This window comes from Esox lucius, chromosome 15 (genome assembly GCF_011004845.1).
Source record: "Esox lucius isolate fEsoLuc1 chromosome 15, fEsoLuc1.pri, whole genome shotgun sequence".
NCBI classification, from domain to species: Eukaryota; Metazoa; Chordata; class Actinopteri; order Esociformes; family Esocidae; genus Esox; species Esox lucius.
The window spans coordinates 7,889,622-7,910,785 of NC_047583.1; the positions used below are offsets into that span (position 1 = coordinate 7,889,622).

Consider the following 21,164-nt stretch of genomic DNA (forward strand, 5'->3'; position numbering starts at 1 on the left):
GCATTATTCTAAATGGGTCGGAAAGTTCATCTGCCTCAGGACCAGGATGTCCGCTTCATTAGTTTCAAATGCTTCAACGAAGAGGTGTTAGTCAACTGATATGACACAAGCACTTGAGACCCTTAGGTGGTGTATGCAAATTCAGTGTCAATGTCTGTCTTGTGATTGGTCAGTGTGAAGGCCATTGATATGTGTATGTACATTAATAGTTTGAACAGTAACACCTTGATTTGACTTGCTGAACACGATTTCCTCCACGTCTCCTCAGGTCCAGACTGCTTGGTGTCGGTCCCAGCTAACTCGTCGTTCTGGCAGCGTGAGGAGTTCTCTAATCCGGGTCTGGCCCGGGCATCCCACAAGGCCATAGTGGACCAGGGGATAATGTGGGTCATCGGGGGTTATGTCTTCAACTCCTCTGACTACCAGATGGTTCAAGCGTACGTATATGATACGCTGTTTATATTAAGCTATCAGTCTAAATTATACATAGATGGAAGATATTAATAATGTATAGTTCTTTTTAACTACGTTGTCCTGTATGTTTCTTTGTAGCTACCTGGTCCTGTATGTTTCTTTATAGCTACCTGGTCCTGTATGTTTCTTTATAGCTACCTGGTCCTGTATGTTTCTTCATAGCTACCTGGTCCTGTATGTTTCTTTATAGCTACCTGGTCCTGTATGTTTCTTCATAGCTACCTGGTCCTGTATGTTTCTTCATAGCTACTTGGTCCTGTGTGTTTCTTTGTAGCTACCTGGTCCTGTATGTTTCTTTGTAGCTACCTGGTCCTGTATGTTTCTTCATAGCTACTTGGTCCTGTTTGTTTCTTTATAGCTACCTGGTCCTGTTTGTTTCTTTATAGCTACCTGGTCCTGTGTGTTTCTTTGTAGCTACCTGGTCCTGTGTGTTTCTTTGTAGCTACCTGGTCCTGTATGTTTCTTTGTAGCTACCTGGTCCTGTATGTTTCTTTGTAGCTACCTGGTCCTGTATGTTTCTTTGTAGCTACCTGGTCCTGTATGTTTCTTTGTAGCTACCTGGTCCTGTATGTTTCTTTGTAGCTACCTGGTCCTGTATGTTTCTTTATAGCTAACTGGTCCTGTATGTTTCTTTGTAGCTACCTGGTCCTGCATGTTTCTTTGTAGCTACCTGGTCCTGCATGTTTCTTTGTAGCTACCTGGTCCTGCATGTTTCTTTGTAGCTACCTGGTCCTGCTTGTTTCTTTGTAGCTACCTGGTCCTGCTTGTTTCTTTGTAGCTACCTGGTCCTGCTTGTTTCTTTGTAGCTACCTGGTCCTTTATATTTCTTAATAGCAGCTTGTTCTGTATGTTTCCATATTTCACACACTAACTCACCCAAATTCAAAACAGTAGTTCTTAGGAGATTATTGATCACGGTTCAGTATTGTCATTTCAATTCTGAGTGTTTCCACTACATCTGCATAACACTGAATGAATAGCAATGTTAATAATTGATGGAAAGGACTCAGGTTTCCTGTCATATTGTGTTTTATTTACTTTCTCTTGACATTTATATAAATATCAATGCAGTGCCTTTGGAAAGTTTTCAGACCCCTTTACTTTATTGACATTTTGTGTTATAGACTTAATTTGTAATTGAAAAACGTATTTATTTTTTACCATCAATCTCTACACACAGTACTCCATATTGACAAAGCAAAAACAAAACAAAATCTAATAAAAAAAAACAGAAATATCTCTTACATAAGTATTCAGACCCTTTATGCAGTACTTTGTTGAAATGGCTTTAGCAGCAGTCCAGGCTTTGAGTCTTCTTGGGTATGCCTTTACCAGCTTTACACACTTGGATTTGGGACATTTCTCCCATTCTTTCTGATAAATCCTCTCAAGCTCTGTCAGATTGGCTGTGGAGCATCAGTAAACTGTGATCTTCAGGTTTACCCACAGATGTTCAGTGGGATTCTGGACCAGGCTTTGACTGGGCCACTCGAGGACATTCACAGACTTGTCCTGAAGCCACTCCTGGGTTGTCATGGCTGTGTGCTTTGGGTTGTTTTTGTGCTGTAAAATTACTCTCCCTCATATCGGAGTGGAAATTTGGTGTGATCAGACCGGGGCATCTTTCTTCCTATCGGAGACCTTCAAATGGCATGTCATATGGCTTTTACCCAGCAGTGGCTTCTAGGCACTTTACCATAAAAGCCTGATTGATAGAGTTCTGCAGAGACTGTTGTCCTTCTGTCAGGTTCTCCTATGAAGCTCTGTTAGTACACAGACCGTGGACTTATTCTTAACTGACTTGCCTGGTTAAAAAAAGTTTTAAAATAAAATAAAGCTTAGTGGCCATAGGCTTCTTGATCACAACCAGTGTTAATTTTGGCACCCTTTTTTATTTAGTCTTGTTTAGTTATTGCCAAATGATGAAATGTAAGAATGAGCGGAGAACAGAAGATTCAAACACGTTTTAATAGTTAACAAATTAGGGTATACCCACGTCTCCAGGGTCTTTTCCTGAGCGGATGGTTTGGGATGATGCGCTTTCTGAAGTCTTTGTGTGACATCCGAAAGCACATCATGAGAACCTCTCTTTCCAAAATCCTCCTGTCCGACTATGGTAATTGTATAAGACTATCGTCACAAATATAATTTAGTCTTTTGTTTTTGTCAACCGAAATGAAGTTCTCAAGGACGTTCAAAGGACACAGGATTCATCTGACCTTAAATTGCAGCATCATGGCAAAGGGTCTGAACGCTTATGTACTTGAGACATTTCGGTTTACATTTTTCAAATTTCTCCACAAAATATTTGCTTTTTTGTTTTGGGGTATTGGATGTAGATTGATAGCAGATTAATTGTTTTTATTAATATTTGTCTAGAACACAACAATAACTGGAGAAAGTGAAAGCATCTGAATACTGAATTCAAAGGCACTTCATATTGGTTATATTATTGATTCTTCCTGTCTCTTAGAATTTGTCGATTTGTGGTATCAGTTAAATAGCCAACATTTTTAGAAAGTCTCCATTCAGTTTTTTGTTTGTCCGTCATTGATCTAGGGGGCTTGAAAAGTTCCCACAGTTTGTTAACAGGAGGCTTGTTTGTCAACACTTTGTATGACAAATTTTACAAATACTTTGAGTGCTTCTCTTGGGTTCTCTTTCTCAGGCACATTAGACCAACATACTTTTTTTTAAGATCTTCAATAAAAGGGTTCTTTGAAAACAATTTGTATGATCTCTTACAAATTACTTGAGGCCCTGCCTTTGGTATGTTGGGGTTTCTCGTGAGTCCAACCAAGTTATGATCGCTGTAAACCACTGCCGCCAGTACAACTGTAGAGCCTTGTTTAGCCATGGGGTGAAATACGATCAACAGAGGTTAACGATGTGGTTCCGGAGACAGTGACAGTGAATGTTCCTTTTGTCAAAGTCATAACTTCGGTCAGGTTGCATGGATTAGCCACTCAAGTGTTTTTTTTTCTCTCTCTAGCAAACCAGTCCATGTTTTTGCTGTTGTCTTCTGCCCATAAATACCTTAATAGCTGGCCTGTCTTTTGTCATCCTCTCAGGTACAACCTGAGCTCCAGACGCTGGCTGTCGCTCAACCCCTCGGTTAACTCTGTCACGGCACGATATGGACACTCTCTGGCTCTTCACCAGGTACTGTCTGACTGGGCTTGTTGTTTTCTAGTAGGGTCAGAACCTGATGTTTCATTTGGTCCGTGACCCAGATGCTGATCAACTGTAATTCCCCTTGGGCATGCTGTTGCCTGTCCTGACCTGTTTCCCCACTAGGGCAAGATCTACATGTACGGAGGGAAGATGGATGCCACTGGCAACGTGACCAGTCAGCTGTGGGTGTTTGACATTCAGAACCAGACCTGGGTGTCCCTGTCCCCGCGTACCCAGGAACAGTGGGCTGTGGTGGGGCACTCTGCCCACATCGTGCCCCCCCTGCTGGAAGGTGGTAGTCCGGTCATGTTAGTGTTGTTCGGACACTGCCCACTGTATGGCTACATCAGCCAGGTCCAGGAGTACAACATTGGTGAGTGTGACTAAGGGCAAGTGGTGGGGGCTGAGTTTAACCAGCCAGTTCCAGTACTACCATGTTAGGGTGGAGCTTTTTGTGATTGGCTTCCATTTCAGGCCTTTATTCTTGTAGTTCAAACAGTTTGAGGTTAACTTAGCGGTCTGAACAGATCATTTATCATCATTACAAGTGTGTATGTGTATTCATTTCCTCGTAATACAGACCTAACCCATCTGTGGTGAACTACAGACCTAACCCATCTGTGGTGAACTACAGACCTAACCCATCTGTGGTGAACTACAGACCTAACCCATCTGTGGTGAACTACAGACCTAACCCATCTGTGGTGAACTACAGACCTAACCCATCTGTGGTGAACTACAGACCTAACCCATCTGAGGTGAACTACAGACCTAACCCATCTGAGGTGAACTACAGACCTAACCCATCTGTGGTGAACTACAGACCTAACCCATCTGTGGTGAACTACAGACCTAACCCATCTGTGGTGAACTACAGACCTAACCCATCTGTGGTGAACTACAGACCTAACCCATCTGTGGTGAACTACAGACCTAACCCATCTGTGGTGAACTACAGACCTAGCCCATCTGTGGTGAACTACAGACCTAACCCATCTGTGACGTTCTAGCCAAGAACACGTGGGGCGCCGTGGTGACCGACGGGGCGCTGGTGCAGGGAGGCTACGGCCACAGCAGTGTGTTTGACTCCTCCTCCAGAGCCGTCTACATCCACGGAGGTTACAAGGCCGTCAACGCCAACAAGTACGGCCTGTCTGGAGACCTGTACAGATACGACGTGGACCGCAGTCGGTGGTGAGTACAACCCAGGGAGTCCTGATCAGGGTCTTGATCAATGCCCAGTTTTGGAGTAGATCACTTGGACGTTTCAAGGACATGCAGTTTGCACCGGTCCACCATTAGCAGTTATTAGAAACGGACCACAGACTGGTGACTGCTGCCTCACTAACCCACCAGTGACTTCACCCAACCCCGCTGCTGGCTTTATGTAGATGGTTGCAACACTGGGCTCCTGCATGCGTAGTCGGTGCACTTTACCTCACCAATCGTTTCTGGTACACAGCAAATGGAAACATTGAGGGTGGGAGAGAATGGATCTTAATTCTGGTGGCTAGCTGTCTCTATGTGGTTGACCAAACAAAGTCACAATTTTTGTTTTCCTGCTAATGTTACAGCGTGTCTTCATTTTGGAGAAATTCTCTGTGTTTGAATCCTTTCACTTTTGAATAGTGATCACTTTGGTAGCTGCTGACCCATATAATGAACTTAAACAGACCTTTTCAGATAGTGAAATTAGGCATAAAATTCTGCATAAAATAACAGGTACAAAAAAAAAAATGCAGTTCATTTGCTTTGTCACTTTCTGAGGTTTGAACTCTGTGTGAAGATGTGTAACGTTAGTTTGCTTGTTAAAAGGGCAACAGTTGATCAACTAAATGAGTTGAAGTGGGTGAATGGAATACATTTTCACTAAAGGCACAGTGATTTGTAGGTAGGTATTAGGCAAGATGTTTGAAAGTGATTAATCCTACAGTATGTACCCAACAAAATAATCAAACGTGAACATTTTAAAGCCACTACCCAAAGTCTGAGAAGAGTCCAATGCAGCAATGTGAAGCGTGGACTTTTATAACTATAGAACTTGAGCACTGAGTTAATGAGTTTAGAGTTTTTTGCATCAGAGAATACCATTTTCTGGAGGTTTTCAAATGTAGCCATTATTTTGTAATGTAGTTATCTGGTGGACATTCTTATCCAGATTGACAAAGACAAAGCAGAGGATTCAAGTAAAAATCCTCTGCTAAAATCCTTGTACTACATTCTTAATGTCTGTAGACCTGCATTAGTACACCCTTATATAGGTTGATCAGATTATGGTATATTATTCTAGTCTAATAGTCCTGTATGTAGTACATCCTTACATTCTCTAGGCCTGAATGTAATCCTTATATACTGTGCCATCCAAAATTGTTGCCCCCCTTGGTAAAGATGAGGCTATGAAGAGAAGGCTATGTCATTGTTGTTTATTGTTTTTTTGTTACAGTCAAAGTAAGAGAAGTTCAACAGATTTATTTGGAACTACCATTTAGTTGACTTCCTGTTTCACCAGGGTGTGAATATTTAATGACAAGCAAGCCAAGCTCTGCTTGTTAGTCATCTATCAACATTAGGGAGTTCAGAAAACAAGCAGATATTTGGCAAATACATTCACATGGTTATGCTGTAAACAGATTTCTACATGTTTGGATGTTTCAAGTGGTACATTTGATTACATTAGGAGCATTTAATCTTGGGGTCACAAAGTCTACACAACCAAAGTCTGACGCCGACAAACTATTTGGATGTCTCAACTACCAAACACTACTCCCCTGTTAGGCTTCCAAAGGCCTTTGGAAACCCTTAAGGGTACATGGGGTCATTTTTGGGCCAAATCTGACTGCCTTTCCCAAGAGGCTGATAATGGGATCATTGGATCTTCAAAAAATATCACTTACAACAGAATCAAGCTTTTGCCATAGCCTTCCCAATACCCTGACCTAAATCCCTCTGAAAACCCGTGGGGTGAGCTGGATAGGAGTCTGAGAACTGTGAAGCATCTGGAAATATTCTGCATGGGTGTATTCTCCCAGCTCCCTTGTTCTCCCACCTCATCAAACAAAACAAAATATTTTGTTTTCGTCTTTACCAAGGGCGGCAATAATTATTTTATAGACCTGACTATAGTACTTTTATGGACCTGACTGTAGTACTCCTTATGCAGACCTGACAGCAGTAATCCTTATGCAGACCTGACAGCAGTAATCCTTATGTAGACCTGACAGCAGTAATCCTTATGTAGACCTGACAGCAGTAATCCTTATGTAGACCTGACAGCAGTAATCCTTACGCGGGCCTGACAGCAGTAATCCTTACGAGGGCCTGACAGCAGTAATCCTTACGCGGGCCTGACAGCAGTAATCCTTACGCGGGCCTGACAGCAGTAATCCTTATGCGGGCCTGACAGCAGTAATCCTTATGCGGGCCTGACAGCAGTAATCCTTATGCGGGCCTGACAGCAGTAATCCTTAAGCGGGCCTGACAGCAGTAATCCTTACGAGGGCCTGACAGCAGTAATCCTTACGCGGGCCTGACAGCAGTAATCCTTACGCGGGCCTGACAGCAGTAATCCTTACGCGGGCCTGACAGCAGTAATCCTTACGCGGGCCTGACAGCAGTAATCCTTACGCGGGCCTGACAGCAGTAATCCTTACGCGGGCCTGACAGCAGTAATCCTTACGCGGGCCTGACAGCAGTAATCCTTACGCGGGCCTGACAGCAGTAATCCTTGTGTCTGATAATGTTTGGACTGTGTGGAACCCTATTTCTTCTATATTGCACTACTATTTACCTCAGATCAGGGCACTATGTAGGCTATAGGGTCCTGTTTTGGACATGGTTTGTATGACTTCTTATGCTCTCCATGGTTCTCCAGGACAATTCTAAAGGACAGCGGGTTCTTCAGGTATCTCCACACGGCGGTTATCATCAGTGGAACCATGCTGGTGTTTGGAGGGAACACACACAACGACACGTCCATGAGCTATGGAGCCAAGTGCTTCTCCTCCGACTTCATGGCCTACGACTTGGGTCAGTCTTATAACATCCTTATAACTATTCAAACGAGATCTTTACAACAATGCATTCTGTTCCTATGTTAGCAATGGCAGTCTTACAATGGCCTTATGACTGGTCATAGACCTTTCAAATAACATATAACATAATTCATGATCTATGGCCTAGTTACATGACTGTTAACTACGTAACCTTATAACCTTTATGGTAATGGCATTTGTATATACATATTTATATTCATAACTAACACTTAATAAGCCCTGCCTCCATGATTAATGACCTGGGGACACCTCATGCTTCTCCACATACATCAAAGCTTTTCACTTGACCCTTATGACCATTTATAACTTTTAATAACCACCCGTTACACTTAAACATTCATAACCACATCTTTTTCTTGTCAGTATAAAATGTTAGTTAATTTCGAGACCAGCAGGGCCTGATTTCCTCTCCTCAGTTTTAATTCTTTAGCTGCAGTGAAAATGACTTGCCACAATCTAAATTAGTGTTGTCATTTCAGCCCGTTGACTCTAAACATTCAGATATAGTTAGTTTGTTCTCTATCCGTTTCTCATTAAGGGCTTGTCTCTGAGCTGAGGAGGGATTGACAGCTTCACAGTACTCCCGGCAGGAGCCTAAATGACTGCCAGACACGCATGTTTCTCTCTGCGTCAAAATGGCTCCCTATTCTCTATGCACTCCGGTCCAAGGCAGTGCACTAGATGTGTATTAGGGCCCCATTTGGGACACATGGACGCCACTTCTCTGTATTTAAATTTGGCCATAATGTGTCATTATAATGTGATTGATGTGTAGGTAAATTAAACTCTCTTGGGGGGGGGGGGGCCCTCCTTGAAGCAGCTGTTTACTGTGACTATTGAATTATCATGGGATTGGAACCAGACATGTGAGGGGCTGTTGGAATACATGCCTGCTGCGGCCCATCTTCTTTCTGTGGGACCGGTAGAGTGATGTGATATGGTCGAGATCACTTTAATTAGGTGTATGGGACAAATACATACTTTTACGTTACTGCGGCACGTTAGAACTCGGGAACCCTGAGAGTGATTTGTGGCGTGGACTACTGCAGCTGTTCAGCTTTACTCCCCCACTGTGATCAGGGACGGTGGTTACCGAGGCTCCTTTGCCGAAGGTAATGTGGCCCGGTAGAGATTCCCAGGTTGGTGTGTAAGCAACTCTGCCCGGGTTGGAGCAACTCTGCCCGGGTTGGAGCAACTCTGCAGCTGTTCAGCTTTACTCCCCCACTGTGATCAGGGACGGTGGTTACCGAGGCTCCTTTGCCGAAGGTAATGTGGCCCGGTAGAGATTCCCAGGTTGGTGTGTAAGCAACTCTGCCCGGGTTGGAGCAACTCTGCCCGGGTTGGAGCAACTCTGCCCGGGTTGGAGCAACTCTGCCCGGGTTGGAGCAACTCTGCCCGGGTTGGAGCAACTCTGCCCGGGTTGGAGCAACTCTGCCCGGGTTGGAGCAACTCTGCCCGGGTTGGAGCAACTCTGCCCGGGTTGGAGCAACTGTGCCCGGGTTGAAGCAACATCTGTGGGCTGCCTGTGTATCCTGTCATTGTTGTTCATGTAGAGTCTTAACTCCACCTCAAAGGTGTTGGCTTAATCACGGTGGTGTGAAGTCACGAACAGCAACGTGCAGTTAGTGCCTGTTTAGGGAAATGAAACATAAAGCTAGGAAAGTTCCATTGACCTCTTTACCGCATCTATAACAGATCTGCTCTTTTGGCCAGGGAGTGATCACGCATCGACTGCCAGAGCTATGATTCTATTTAACGCAGTGAATTTGTGGCCTGCTGTCGAGCGTGGATGGAAATGCATCACCGTTCTCACTAAACAATTCGTCTGCCATTTTGGGAAGGACCAAGTGTGTTGAAGTGGGTCACTGAGCTGTTGGGTTAGTTGTTCCTGTTTGGTGGCTAAGCCCTGCTCTACCTGGGGCAGCCTAGGAATGTGTTGCCTACCCCTGACTCTAGTTGCTGTTACCAGCCAGTACCACCAGAGAGTGCTGTCTGCTCACACATGGTCCTAGAGTCCTGTCCGTCTGGAAAAGCCTCTGAAAGACCTGCCTTTGCATCGCAAGGCCACAGAGTCCGTGAAGCAACATGAAATCAATAAGTTCTGCTTCTTTTCATCTCATGGCCTCGTTCTGTTCTTTCAGCTTTTTTTTTCTTCCCTTTTCCCTCGTAGATATGTTCATGTACTGTATTATATTAATTTTTTTACAGTGTTGTGTTTTACCCTTATTTTGCCTGAGAACACATTCTCATTTACAGCAACAGCCTGGGGAATATATACAGGAAGAGAAAAAGGGTATGCATGAGCCAATTAGAAGCTATATATATGATTAGGTGGCCACACCCCTGCTCTTAAGTGCTATGGGGTTGTTAGTGACCACGCCCATTATGCATTTAACTTCACATCAGAATGACAGCACTCTGCAAATGGAAATAGAAACATGTCAGTGTAAAAACCTCTCTCATCCTTCTTTGTCCTCCGTCTGTCCTAACCCTCTGCTCACTCCCATCTCTCCCCTCCAGCCTGTGATGAGTGGTCAGTGCTGCCCAAACCAGACCTTCACCACGATGTCAACCGCTTCGGGCACACAGCCGTTCACAGTGACAGGTATGGGAACACCGTCTGATTGGTTGGTCAGAAAATTATCCCATAGTGTTAGATTATACTGAGACATTATCCAATAGGGTTAGGTTTGACTGATACATCATCCAATATAGGGTTAGGTTTTCCTGAGTCATTATGATGACTGAACGCACTGATAGTGGGTATAACTGTGCCAGTGTGATGTGCTGTTTGCAGGGCGTGTTGGTGCGTGTGTGTGGGCATATGTGGGTGTCTGGGCATATGTGTGGGGGTAGGGGTGTGTGGGCTTATGTGTGGGAGTGGGCGTGTTGGTGCGGGGGTGTGGGTGTGTGGGCGTATGTGTGGGAGTGGGCGTGTTGGTGCGGGGGTGTGGGTGTGTGTGTATGTGGGTGTGGGGGCGTTTGTGTGGGAGTGGGTGTGCGTGCGTGCCTGTGCGCGTGTCTTTGATCTAAGGGTTTTTGTTCAGAAGGGTCCTGCCGTGCCGCTTCACAAGCTCCCGTAATCCCTCTGGGCTGGGAGGTAGCATTTTCCGGGGTGACCCCTGCCGACCTTTTTAGTGATGGCTCTGTCAAGGATGACATCACATAGGAAGTAGAGGTTGTAGAGGATTTAAACAGTGTATCGGGGGGAGCACACAGGGGGAGGGAGGGAGAAGAGGGGGAGGCAGGACGGGTGCATGGGATGGATTTCTCCCCTCTTCCTTTCTCACTCATCGGTAGGCAGAGCAACACCTAGGGAATGGGTCTACAGTGCTCACCATTTCTGTCTTTTTCTCCCTCTCCCCCAAACAGTGTAATGTATGTGTTCGGAGGTTTCAACAGCCTCTTGCTGAGTGATGTTCTGGTGTACACGCCAGCCAGCTGCTCCAGTGCTTCCACCCCTTCCACCTGCACAGCATCCTGGCCAGGGGTTCACTGTCTCTGGGACGACTCTCTGGGGACCTGCGTCCCCTGGGACTTCAGACCCGGGCCCCTGGATGAGCAGACGGCCTTGGCCTCCTGTGGACCCAGAACGTGTAGGTTACTCATGTAGGACGTAGAAGAACCAACAGGGAGGTTCTCACCTGCGCCTTTTTCAACCAATGAGAAGCTAGGATGTAGTATTGCCTTGGAAACATCCAAAAGGAGAAGTGGCTTAAATTTGTGTGCTCACTGTCTTACCGCTAGCCTTGTTCAACTGCTATTCAGTGTGCAAACAAAAATGATCTGGAACAAGGCTAACCGGTCAGCCAGTCTCAAATACATGACTCACGCCGAACAGGGTTGTTCTCCCTAATAAACGGAAAAGTGGTCTTTGCTGCCTGGTTGTGGTGCTGTCCTTATCTCAGTTCTATGTACAGTACAATCCAATTAGGCCGTTGACCCGATCTTAAATCTACCAGCTGGCTGCCCCTCATTTTCAGTGCCTTCGGGAACGTTTTCGGTCCCCTTCACTTCATCCACATTGTGTTGTGTTATAGACATATTTGATCATTAATTGGGTGTGCTTTTAGAAGGTCGTCAATCCACACAATTTACCCAAATATTATTAAAGAAAACCATGTTTTTAGGAATTTGTGAGGAATAGAGAAGAATGGTAGACCCCTCATATCCCCACAAAACCTAGCAGCAAGTCACTACTCCTCTGCTACACACAGCCACGCTAACTACCTACCCCTCTGCTACACACAGCCACGCTAACTACCTACCCTTCTGCTACACACGGCCATGCTAACTACCTACCCCTCTGCTACACACGGCCACGCTAACTACCTACCCCTCTGCTAAACACAGCCACGCTAACTACCTACCCCTCTGCTACACACAGCCATGCTAACTACCTACCCCTCTGCTACACACGGCCACGCTAACTACTTTCCCCTCTGCTACACACAGCCACGCTAACTACCTTCCCCTCTGCTACACACGGCCACACTAACTACCTACCCCTCTGCTACACACAGCCACGCTAACTACCACTCTGATAACACAGTCATGCTAGCTAGCTTGCTGATAATCCAGTGATGCAGGATGAACACAGACACCCTGACTGAGAAATGGAACCTGGAATGTGTGCTATTTGACTGGCATCCTTATCTGAATTCCCCACTGCCTGATGTCCAGTGAGGTAAATAGTATTGCGTGTTGCATTCTGACTACAGCGGTTGTGTGTCCAGTATATCTATATGTGATGCAACCACGACACTGCAGTGGTTGGGAGGAGTTTTTAGAAAGAGGAGGGAGGGCTATCCTCCCATTTAACGATCCTGTGTTTTCAGGGGATTTGTGGTGTTATCGGAACGTGACTGCTGGCTGTCTGTATTCTGAGAGTTGCCTCATGCAGTCGATTGGTCATTCCAGTGCCGTTCTGTCGCGGCTGCAGAAAAGATATTCCTCCATGTCCCTGTTTGCCAGAGTCATTTTCTGGCGTTGTAGATGAAAACTGCAGCCTACGTGTCTTTTGCGCGCATCTGATATCTAATGCAGGACTCGCGCAGTCAGGCAGCAAAAGCCCCGTTCGCGCTGAATACAAAACACACTGCTGTTTCAAACATGCGTCATCACAACCATGAGGCTGAAGTTGTGGCGGGACTATGGCCTCTCTTGCTAAGTGAAGGGCGGCCGGGCTTTGGTGATTTACCCAGACGGTGTAATGTTTGTTTTCTCCTGTAGATTCCGACAGCGAACAGTGCGACCAGTATGCAGACTGCTACAGCTGTACCGCCAACACCAACGGCTGTCAGTGGTGTGCCGTTCGGTGTGTCTCTGTGAACTCCAACTGTACTGCTGCCACGGTAACTCTCCCGCAGACTGGCCTGTTTCGTTTAAACTGGAAGGACTTTGTGCAGCCCTCATTTGCCAATTTTACCATCCTGGCAACCATGAAATACCCAGGTTTTGTGTCAGTGTGTGTGACATGTTTTCCTTGCCCAGGGAGCCATAGTGGAGTATGACGTGTGTCCTAAAGACAACCCCTCCTATGTCTGCAACAAGAAGACCAGCTGTAAGAGCTGTGGGGCGGACCCGAACTGTCAATGGGAGCCACGAAACACTGAGTGCATCTCTCTGCCTGGTAAGAACCTAGAAACCAGCGGTGCATTTCTGCATGGTAACAACCAAGAACCCAGGAGTGCTTCTTGACTCCAGCCCATATCTTTACCATTGCTTTTACGTTGTGGGAAGGAGTGAACGAGTGCACAGTTCTGAAAGAGTCACGATGCTAATGAAACCATTTCTGTATTTGTTATATCTTTAATTTAATCTGGACTGGTTGGTTTCTTCCATGCTTTGGGCTATAAGAGCTATAAAGCTATAAAGAGATGGAGTTCTTCCATACACTAGGATAAGTATTAAAGGGGTAAGGTAGTTCATAATTAATCAGAACTTCCTGCTTTTCATAGATTCATCCTTTATTCATATAAAATAATAAAAACAGACCTATCCCATACGTCCCCGTCCCCCCCCATTCATTAGCCATTCATGCGGGCTAATGAAAGAGAATAAATCCATCTATAGACACCTGTTCCTGTTGATAATACATGAGGTGTGATGATATCTCTCTCCCGCTCCCTCCAGAGAACATCTGTGGTGAGAGTTGGCACCTAGTTGGCAACTCATGTCTGAAGTTCATCACAGCGAAGGACTCGTACGACAACGCCAAGCTGACCTGTCGGGGTCACAATGCTGTCCTGGCATCATTGACCAGTCAAAAGAAGGTGGACTTTGTCCTCAAGGAGCTGCAGATCATGAGTGTGCTGGTGAGTTGACAGTGGGTTACAACATCACACCGTGGACACGTTTTAATGTGTTACAACATCACAATGTGGAAACGTTTTATTGTGTTACAACATCACACTGTGGACATGTTTTAATGTGTTACAACATCACAATGTGGAAACGTTTTATTGTGTTACAACATCACACCATGGACACGTTTCATTGTGTTACAATATCACAATGTGGACACGTTTTATTGTGTTACAAGATCACACCATGGACACATTATGTTAAGCATGAAATGAAAATAGATTCAATCGCACATTTTTGCCACTGATTAACTCTTATGTATTAACTCTAAGTACTGACTAACTGTCCCACAGTTAGTTATAACGTTTCCTAACAAGAACTAAATAATGAAAGTTCTAAGCACATTGAGAATGAGGTTCTTCAAAAGCACCAATCACGGTGTAATAAGAACATTTCCAAGGCACTGAATATCCCCTGGAATTCCAATATTAAGAAATGGAGAGGAGATTGCGCTACTGTGAGTCTGTCTAGAACAGGCCGTCCTCAAAAACGGTGTATCAGGCTGAGAAGGGATTTACTTCAGGGAGACCGCCAAGAGGCCTGTGCCTAAAAAACCAAAAGGTCAAAGGCCAGACCTCAGTCTGATAGAGAATATGAGAGAAGATATGATAATTGTTCTTCACCAATGGTCCCCATCCAACTTGACAAAGCTTGAGCAATGTTACAAAGAATAGGCAGAAATTGCTCTGTCTAGATACACAAAGCTGGTAGAGACAATCCAACAGCTAAAGGTTGGAATCGCTGCCAAAGATGCCAATACCAAATTCACCGAAATGTTGGGAATACTTTTTTCTGTTTTGTGCTTGGAATTTACTTAGAACAGTTTACAGATTTAGTTTTTCAGTTTATGAATGTTTTTTTTTATGTTGATCAGTGGCAAAAAACATTTTTGGTTTCATGTTGTAAAACAATATGTTGTAAAAACAGTGGCTTTTGAGTGCCACTGTATATTGGATGTTAAACAGTGTTTAAAGCCTACGTTTCCAATGTGAACCATATTATCATTGGTTTAGTTATCTGTGTCTGGCTAAATAAATAAGATAATACTAGTGACCCATACAGCTCAGTGGATAATGCAAAGTTTTAGAAAAGTATTAAAATGTATTCACTCACTAGTGTAAGTCGCTCTCTGATAAATAGCTAAAATCTATATATATATATATATATATATATATTTTTTTTTTTATTTTTTATTTTTTTTTTTACTATGTTCATACTATGTCCAGTGTTGATTTTGGATGTTAGATCTAGCTGGTTGAATGCAGGAAGTAGCGATTGTCTGATTGGCTGTGCTGAGACATTGTTTTATACAAAATAGAAAAAAAACACATCATACCTTTTACAGAATCAAATGTATTTTAAAGTGACGTTAATTTATAGTGTGTGTGTGTGTGCCCGTTTTTGACTTAACTGTATAACAGACACAAACATTTCCCCAAACTGTTGTTGAATCAGAAAAGGTTTACAAATTAGTACATTTTTCTTGTACCCATTTTGAAAAAGATTCTCCAATATTGTTGGTGTAAGTATTAGGGGATGTCAACTTTGATGTTCCTGTTTTAGATAGCAAAATAATAGTTTTGTGTGTTTTTGAATGTGCGTGCATGACTAACTGTGTGTGCGTGTGTGCGTGGGTGGGTGTGTGTGTGTGTGCGTGCACGTGCCTGTGTGCGTGTATACCTGTCCAATGTTAGTCACGTTCCCGGTATTCTTTTCAGTACAAGGCCTCTGTGACACCATGGGTGGGCCTCAGGAAGATTAACGTCTCCTATTGGTGCTGGGAAGACATGTCACCGTTCACTAACACCTCCCTCCAGTGGTTGCCGGGGGAACCTAGCGACGCCGGTTTCTGCGGTTACCTGGCAGAACCGGCCTCCAGTGGACTGAAAGCCCAGACCTGCATCAACCCTGTTAATGGATCGCTGTGCGAACGAGCAGGTGAGAACTTCCCAGGGCCCTCTGGGATCCTTGTTAATCCGATCGTCAATATATCGTTATGTGTTCTCCTAAATCGCTCCCAGGCTCGCAACTTGTCGTCTAATACCGTTTGCTTCCTGGTTGTCTCGTCAGCCAATCACAGCGCCAAGCAGTGTCGGACGTCGTGCGCCATGCGGGCCACCTGCAATGAGTGTACCAGCAGCAGCTCTGAGTGCATGTGGTGCAGCAACATGAGACAGTGTGTGGACTCCAGTGCCTACGTGGCCTCCTTCCCCTTCGGACAGTGTATGGAGTGGTACACCTTGAACAGCTGCCCACGTAAGGCTGACGTCCACTTCTCTCTCGCCGTCTTTCCTCCTTCAGTCGCTGTCTCTTTCCTCGTTGTGGCTCCCTGTTTTGAATTCTGAGTTTTGATTTAAAGGAAACAGTGATTTTACGTCACCCACTGTGTGGTTGACCTCCCGATGTTCTCTCTGTCTCTGCTGGCTGAAAGCTGCTCTGTGGTAGGTCTGTGTGGTTGACCTCCCGATGTTCTCTCTGTCTCTGCTAGCTGAAAACTGTTCCGGGTACAGGACGTGTGGCCAGTGTCTGGATCAGCCAGCCTGTGGTTGGTGTACAGACCCCAGTAATACTGGGCGTGGCCAGTGCATTGAGGGGTCCTATCGGGGACCGTTTCAGACAACAGTTCCGGCACCTTCGACTCTCCTTGGTCCTGCCTCTAGTCCCGCCTCCCAGCCAGCCCTTAATGTCAGCATGTGTCCCTATGACACCAATTACAACTGGAGCTTTATACACTGTCCAGGTAAGAGAGAGGCCAGACACATGCTGTCCAAGTAGGAACTCTCACAAAACGTTTTTGTAGCTATTTAAATGGATCTCTCTCTCTCTCTCTCTCTAGAAGTATTGTAGGGCCTCTAGGTTACTATCTCTCTTCTTTAATAAATATTTCAATTTTATATATTTTTCATAAATTAACATATGGCTATCACTGTCCTCTTCCATTTTCAATGCTACAAACATTATTTTTTTATAGTCTGTAAAATGTTACATTTAATTACAAAAACACTGGAGACCGGTAGCCTTGAGGCCCTATCTTATAGCAATACCGAAAAAAAGAGAGAATTATAGATTGTTTTTTTCAGTCTTTGAGGGATCATAACTAGGTAGCTAGTAATAAGATTGCTCTCTCATTCTCTCCATGGTAATTTGTTTTTGTCTCAAACGGGGGGAAATAATCTCGGTAGATTGCATGTTTGTACATCCATCTGATGTTCGAAGACAATTTGCAAAGGTGGTTAAGAAATGTTCATGACCTGATGCTGTCAGACATTTCTAACTTTGCCAGCTTGTTCCTTAGAACTCTCCTGTTAGTTGCATGCAGTTTTACAATGTTAAGTCATTTATTTTGGGATTTATGATCATTTCAAACTATAAGTTGTAGGTAGCACAGCGGTCCTATCAGATGAACCAAAAAGAAATAATTTTATTATAACACTTCCATAAGGATGAATTGAATGCTTTGTGGGTTACTTTTCAGGATCAATAACTAAACAATTCCACAGTAGAATTGTCTGATCTGGTTCCAACCTACAGATAACAGTGTGGGGTTGCTAGATTTAATCCTCCCAAAATGTTACCTATTGATATTTTGGTATGGTTGCATGTTTAGTGCAGTCACAAACAGTCAAAACTGTATGGCGATTTTGACAATCATTTTATCGATTTCTGGCCATATCTTGGCCTTAGATAAAGATACAGGCAACCTACTTCAGCAACTCTTTCAAGACTAGTTTCCAGGTGACATATCCAAAGCACCAGTCTCAACTGTTAAGCTTTCATATTTTTCAAAGAGGTCAGGGGTTATTTCGTAACTATAAATTGTGCATTTAAAAGGGTAAATTGCAGGATCAATAACTGAACAATTCCACTGTAAAATTGTTTCATCTTGACTATTTAAAAGTTCCAAACTGTTACCTATTGTTATTTTGGTATGGTTGCATGTTTAGTGCAGTCAAAAACAGTCAAAATTGTATGGGGATTTTGACAATAATTTAATACATTTTTGGCCATATCTTGGCCTTAGATAAAGATACAGGCAAGCTACTTCAGCAACTCCTTCAAGACTAGTTTCCAGGTGATTCTAAGCAATAGTCTCAACTCCCAAGCTTTTATATATTACACAGGGGTCAGGGGTCGTTCCATAAGGATGAATTGAATGCTTTGCGGGTTAAACTTCAGGATCTATAACTAAAGAATTCCTCCGTAATATTATCTGATCTGGTTCCAACCTATAGATATTAGTGTGATGTTGCTGGATTTTATACTCCCATATAACGAATTTATAGATTTGTTACATTATCTTAGGTATTGAACAGGTTAATGGTAAGCTTCTTTTGCCATTACTTCGCTAATTGTTGTTTTTGCAGCATTGCCTGTTTTATTGCCATGTTTATTAATGGTAATGGCCCTATTAGAATGGTAAGACATGGTTCTAACAGCAATGATGGTATGTTTTTGTCCTCTCCAATTCAACTACCATCTCATAGAATGTTCTAAAATATCAACATCAATTTAGTTTTGTGTATTAGGGTTAGGTTAATAGAGTCAATGAGTTTTTGTTTAATTGTATTACAGATTTCTGGTTTGTAGTTTACAGGGCATCATTACAAATAGACAGGAGAGATATGTAATCTTACAAGGAATCATTTTTGGTCATATGTGTATTTTTCATATAAAGCTGTAATGGCCCATTGACATGAATGAGGCATTTCTCATAAGTAGCCGAGATGCCCTACCGAGTAGCCAAGATGCCCTACCGAGTAGCCAAGATGCCTTGTAGGTAGCCAAGATGCCCTGTTTCAGGTAGCCAAGATGCCCTGTTTCAGGTAGCCAAGATGCCCTGTTTCAGGTAGCCAAGATGCCGTTACAGATAACTCTCTCTCTCTCTCTCTCTCTCTCTCTGACTCTTTGTCTCTCCTGTCAGCGTGCCAGTGTAACGGACACAGTCAGTGCGTGAACCAGAGTGTGTGTGAGAGGTGTGAGGACCTGACCACGGGACGACACTGTGAGAGCTGCGTCTCTGGTTACTACGGTGACCCCAACAACGGGGGCAGCTGCCAACGTGAGTAACTACAGGGTACATGGTTTGTGAAGTGGGGGTCACCTCCAGGGCTGGTACACAACAGTTCTGGAGAGTTATAACCAAACTCCCATGCCTGTATTCTAATAATAGCTCTATACTGTACCTATACATTTGAGATTTTGAGACAAATTATTACTGTTTGTTCATAATATAGATTTTTGGGCTTTATTTTAGGGTTTTTTGTGTAGATTTTTGTTTTACACTTTTAAAACCTACTATTCCAGGGCACTGAAAGTTTGGTACAATTGGTTTGAAAAAATTGAAATATTTTAGACACACAGCCGGTCGGACACACAGCCGGTCGGACACACAGCCGGTCGGACACACAGCCGGTCGGACACACAGCCGGTCGGACACACAGCCGGTCGTACACACAGCCGGTCGGACACACAGCCGGTCGGACACACAGCCGGTCGGACACACAGCCGGTCGGACACACAGCCAGTCGGAAGAATAGACAAACAGAAACAAAAGGCAAAACCAAGAGTTTAGAACATCATTCAAATTTAGAAATGCCCTGACATGCTCAGCAATTAAAAACAACAACCTGGTAGTCCATGAAGTATCACTAGTGTGGACATCTGAACTAGGGATCGCATGAGAAGCAATACTTTGGTACCAAGTCAATGACAAAATGATGGTACTGGTTTTTTTGTACAGTACCATAAGTACCGGGGATCCAACACGTGACAAATGGCGGCAAGAGCAGTGGCAACTCCTCCTCGACTCGTCGAAAACTAAAACCGTACGAGTCGTGAAATTAGCGTTCGAGGCAGATGATCAGGTAGTAATACATTCGCAAAAACCACTATGCAAACGGTGCCTTCAAACTTTCAAAGACTAAAGGAGGAAACACTTCCAAATTAGGGAAGCACCTCAAAGACAGACATGCAGATTCATTTAAAGAATTCAAGGTGAGTGAGTTTCAATTCACATTACATTAACCACATATCCAAGGTATTATCCTTGTTATAGCCTTATCCTGAAATACACGGTTCCATTATTTTTGTTTGAGACAGCTGGCATTGCTGTGTAGCCTAGCCAACCATGTTCCGTACGACGTTTGCAACGACTTAACCCCTTAAACCAGGCTTAGAATGACGCTACTAGGCTATGGAGGCCAGGCTAGATTGGAGGTGTGGCCTCGTGAGACTAGCGATGGCTGAAGGCTACCATAATGTAACCATAGCTCGTAATAGTAGGCTACCTTCCAGTCGGGCCAACTGTCATCGAAATACAACATTAGCATTTTAAATAAATATTTCTCGACTAATGGTCTGTCACCATGTCAATAAATTTGAACTAGTGCTTGCACTCTGAGCAGGTGTGTTTGTGTGTGTGTGTGTGGCCTCTGCTGTTTTCTTAAGTAGCTTGGTATCTTTGAATCGAATTGGGTATCGATAATCGTGGAATTTCGCTGGTATTCGTATCGACTACGACATTTCTGGTATCGTCACATATCCCTAGTCTGAACTATGCTCAACATAATCAGCAAAAATGAAATCCACAGTCTGATCTGTCAGACCGATCGTAAATACTCTTCAGGAGGTAGGCGTGAATGTGTCAACCACCCTCCCCCATTCACAATAGGCTTCACCTGCATGACTACAGAGGCTGGACTGCAAGGTGCAAACCACTGTTTTGGATCATTTACAGGATGGCCTGATTAGCTTGCTTTGCAAAAAAATTTAACTAAAAGAACCTATAGTATTGTGTACAAATGAGACAACAATAAACAGAACAAAAAAATACCCAAGATGCACAGCATGCCCAAGATTCACAGCACACCACCTCACCTGTGCAGAAGGGTGGAGGTGTTGCCTATGTTTTGGATATGTATGGCTTCCACTGGAACTGGCTCACTTGTCTTTATTGATGATGTGTCTGCTGACAGCAGTGTTAATAAAAAAAAAAATCCTGAGGAAGCTACTAATACACCCTGGTCTCTTTCACTGCTGAGCATTGTATTACCACAATAAAACATATTTAAAATAGATATACAGATCTGGAAAAAATTA

The 21,164-nt window shown here is 43.9% G+C and overlaps 1 protein-coding gene across 3 annotated transcripts in view; it reads left to right on the forward strand.

Moving 5' to 3' along the window:
- atrn (attractin) overlaps nt 1–21,164 on the forward strand; it is an 83,677-nt gene that overhangs the window by 15,585 nt on the left and 46,928 nt on the right. For all 3 annotated transcript variants that reach the window (XM_010879314.5, XM_010879313.5, XM_010879315.4), the window contains exons 6-19: nt 269–437; nt 3,546–3,636; nt 3,772–4,021; nt 4,659–4,842; nt 7,520–7,674; nt 10,221–10,305; nt 11,073–11,296; nt 12,933–13,054; nt 13,194–13,332; nt 13,836–14,017; nt 15,785–16,004; nt 16,137–16,322; nt 16,555–16,806; nt 18,988–19,125. In XM_010879314.5, coding sequence (XP_010877616.2) covers nt 269–437; nt 3,546–3,636; nt 3,772–4,021; nt 4,659–4,842; nt 7,520–7,674; nt 10,221–10,305; nt 11,073–11,296; nt 12,933–13,054; nt 13,194–13,332; nt 13,836–14,017; nt 15,785–16,004; nt 16,137–16,322; nt 16,555–16,806; nt 18,988–19,125 — 2,397 coding nt within the window. The remainder of the gene's footprint in view (nt 1–268; nt 438–3,545; nt 3,637–3,771; nt 4,022–4,658; nt 4,843–7,519; nt 7,675–10,220; nt 10,306–11,072; nt 11,297–12,932; nt 13,055–13,193; nt 13,333–13,835; nt 14,018–15,784; nt 16,005–16,136; nt 16,323–16,554; nt 16,807–18,987; nt 19,126–21,164) is intronic.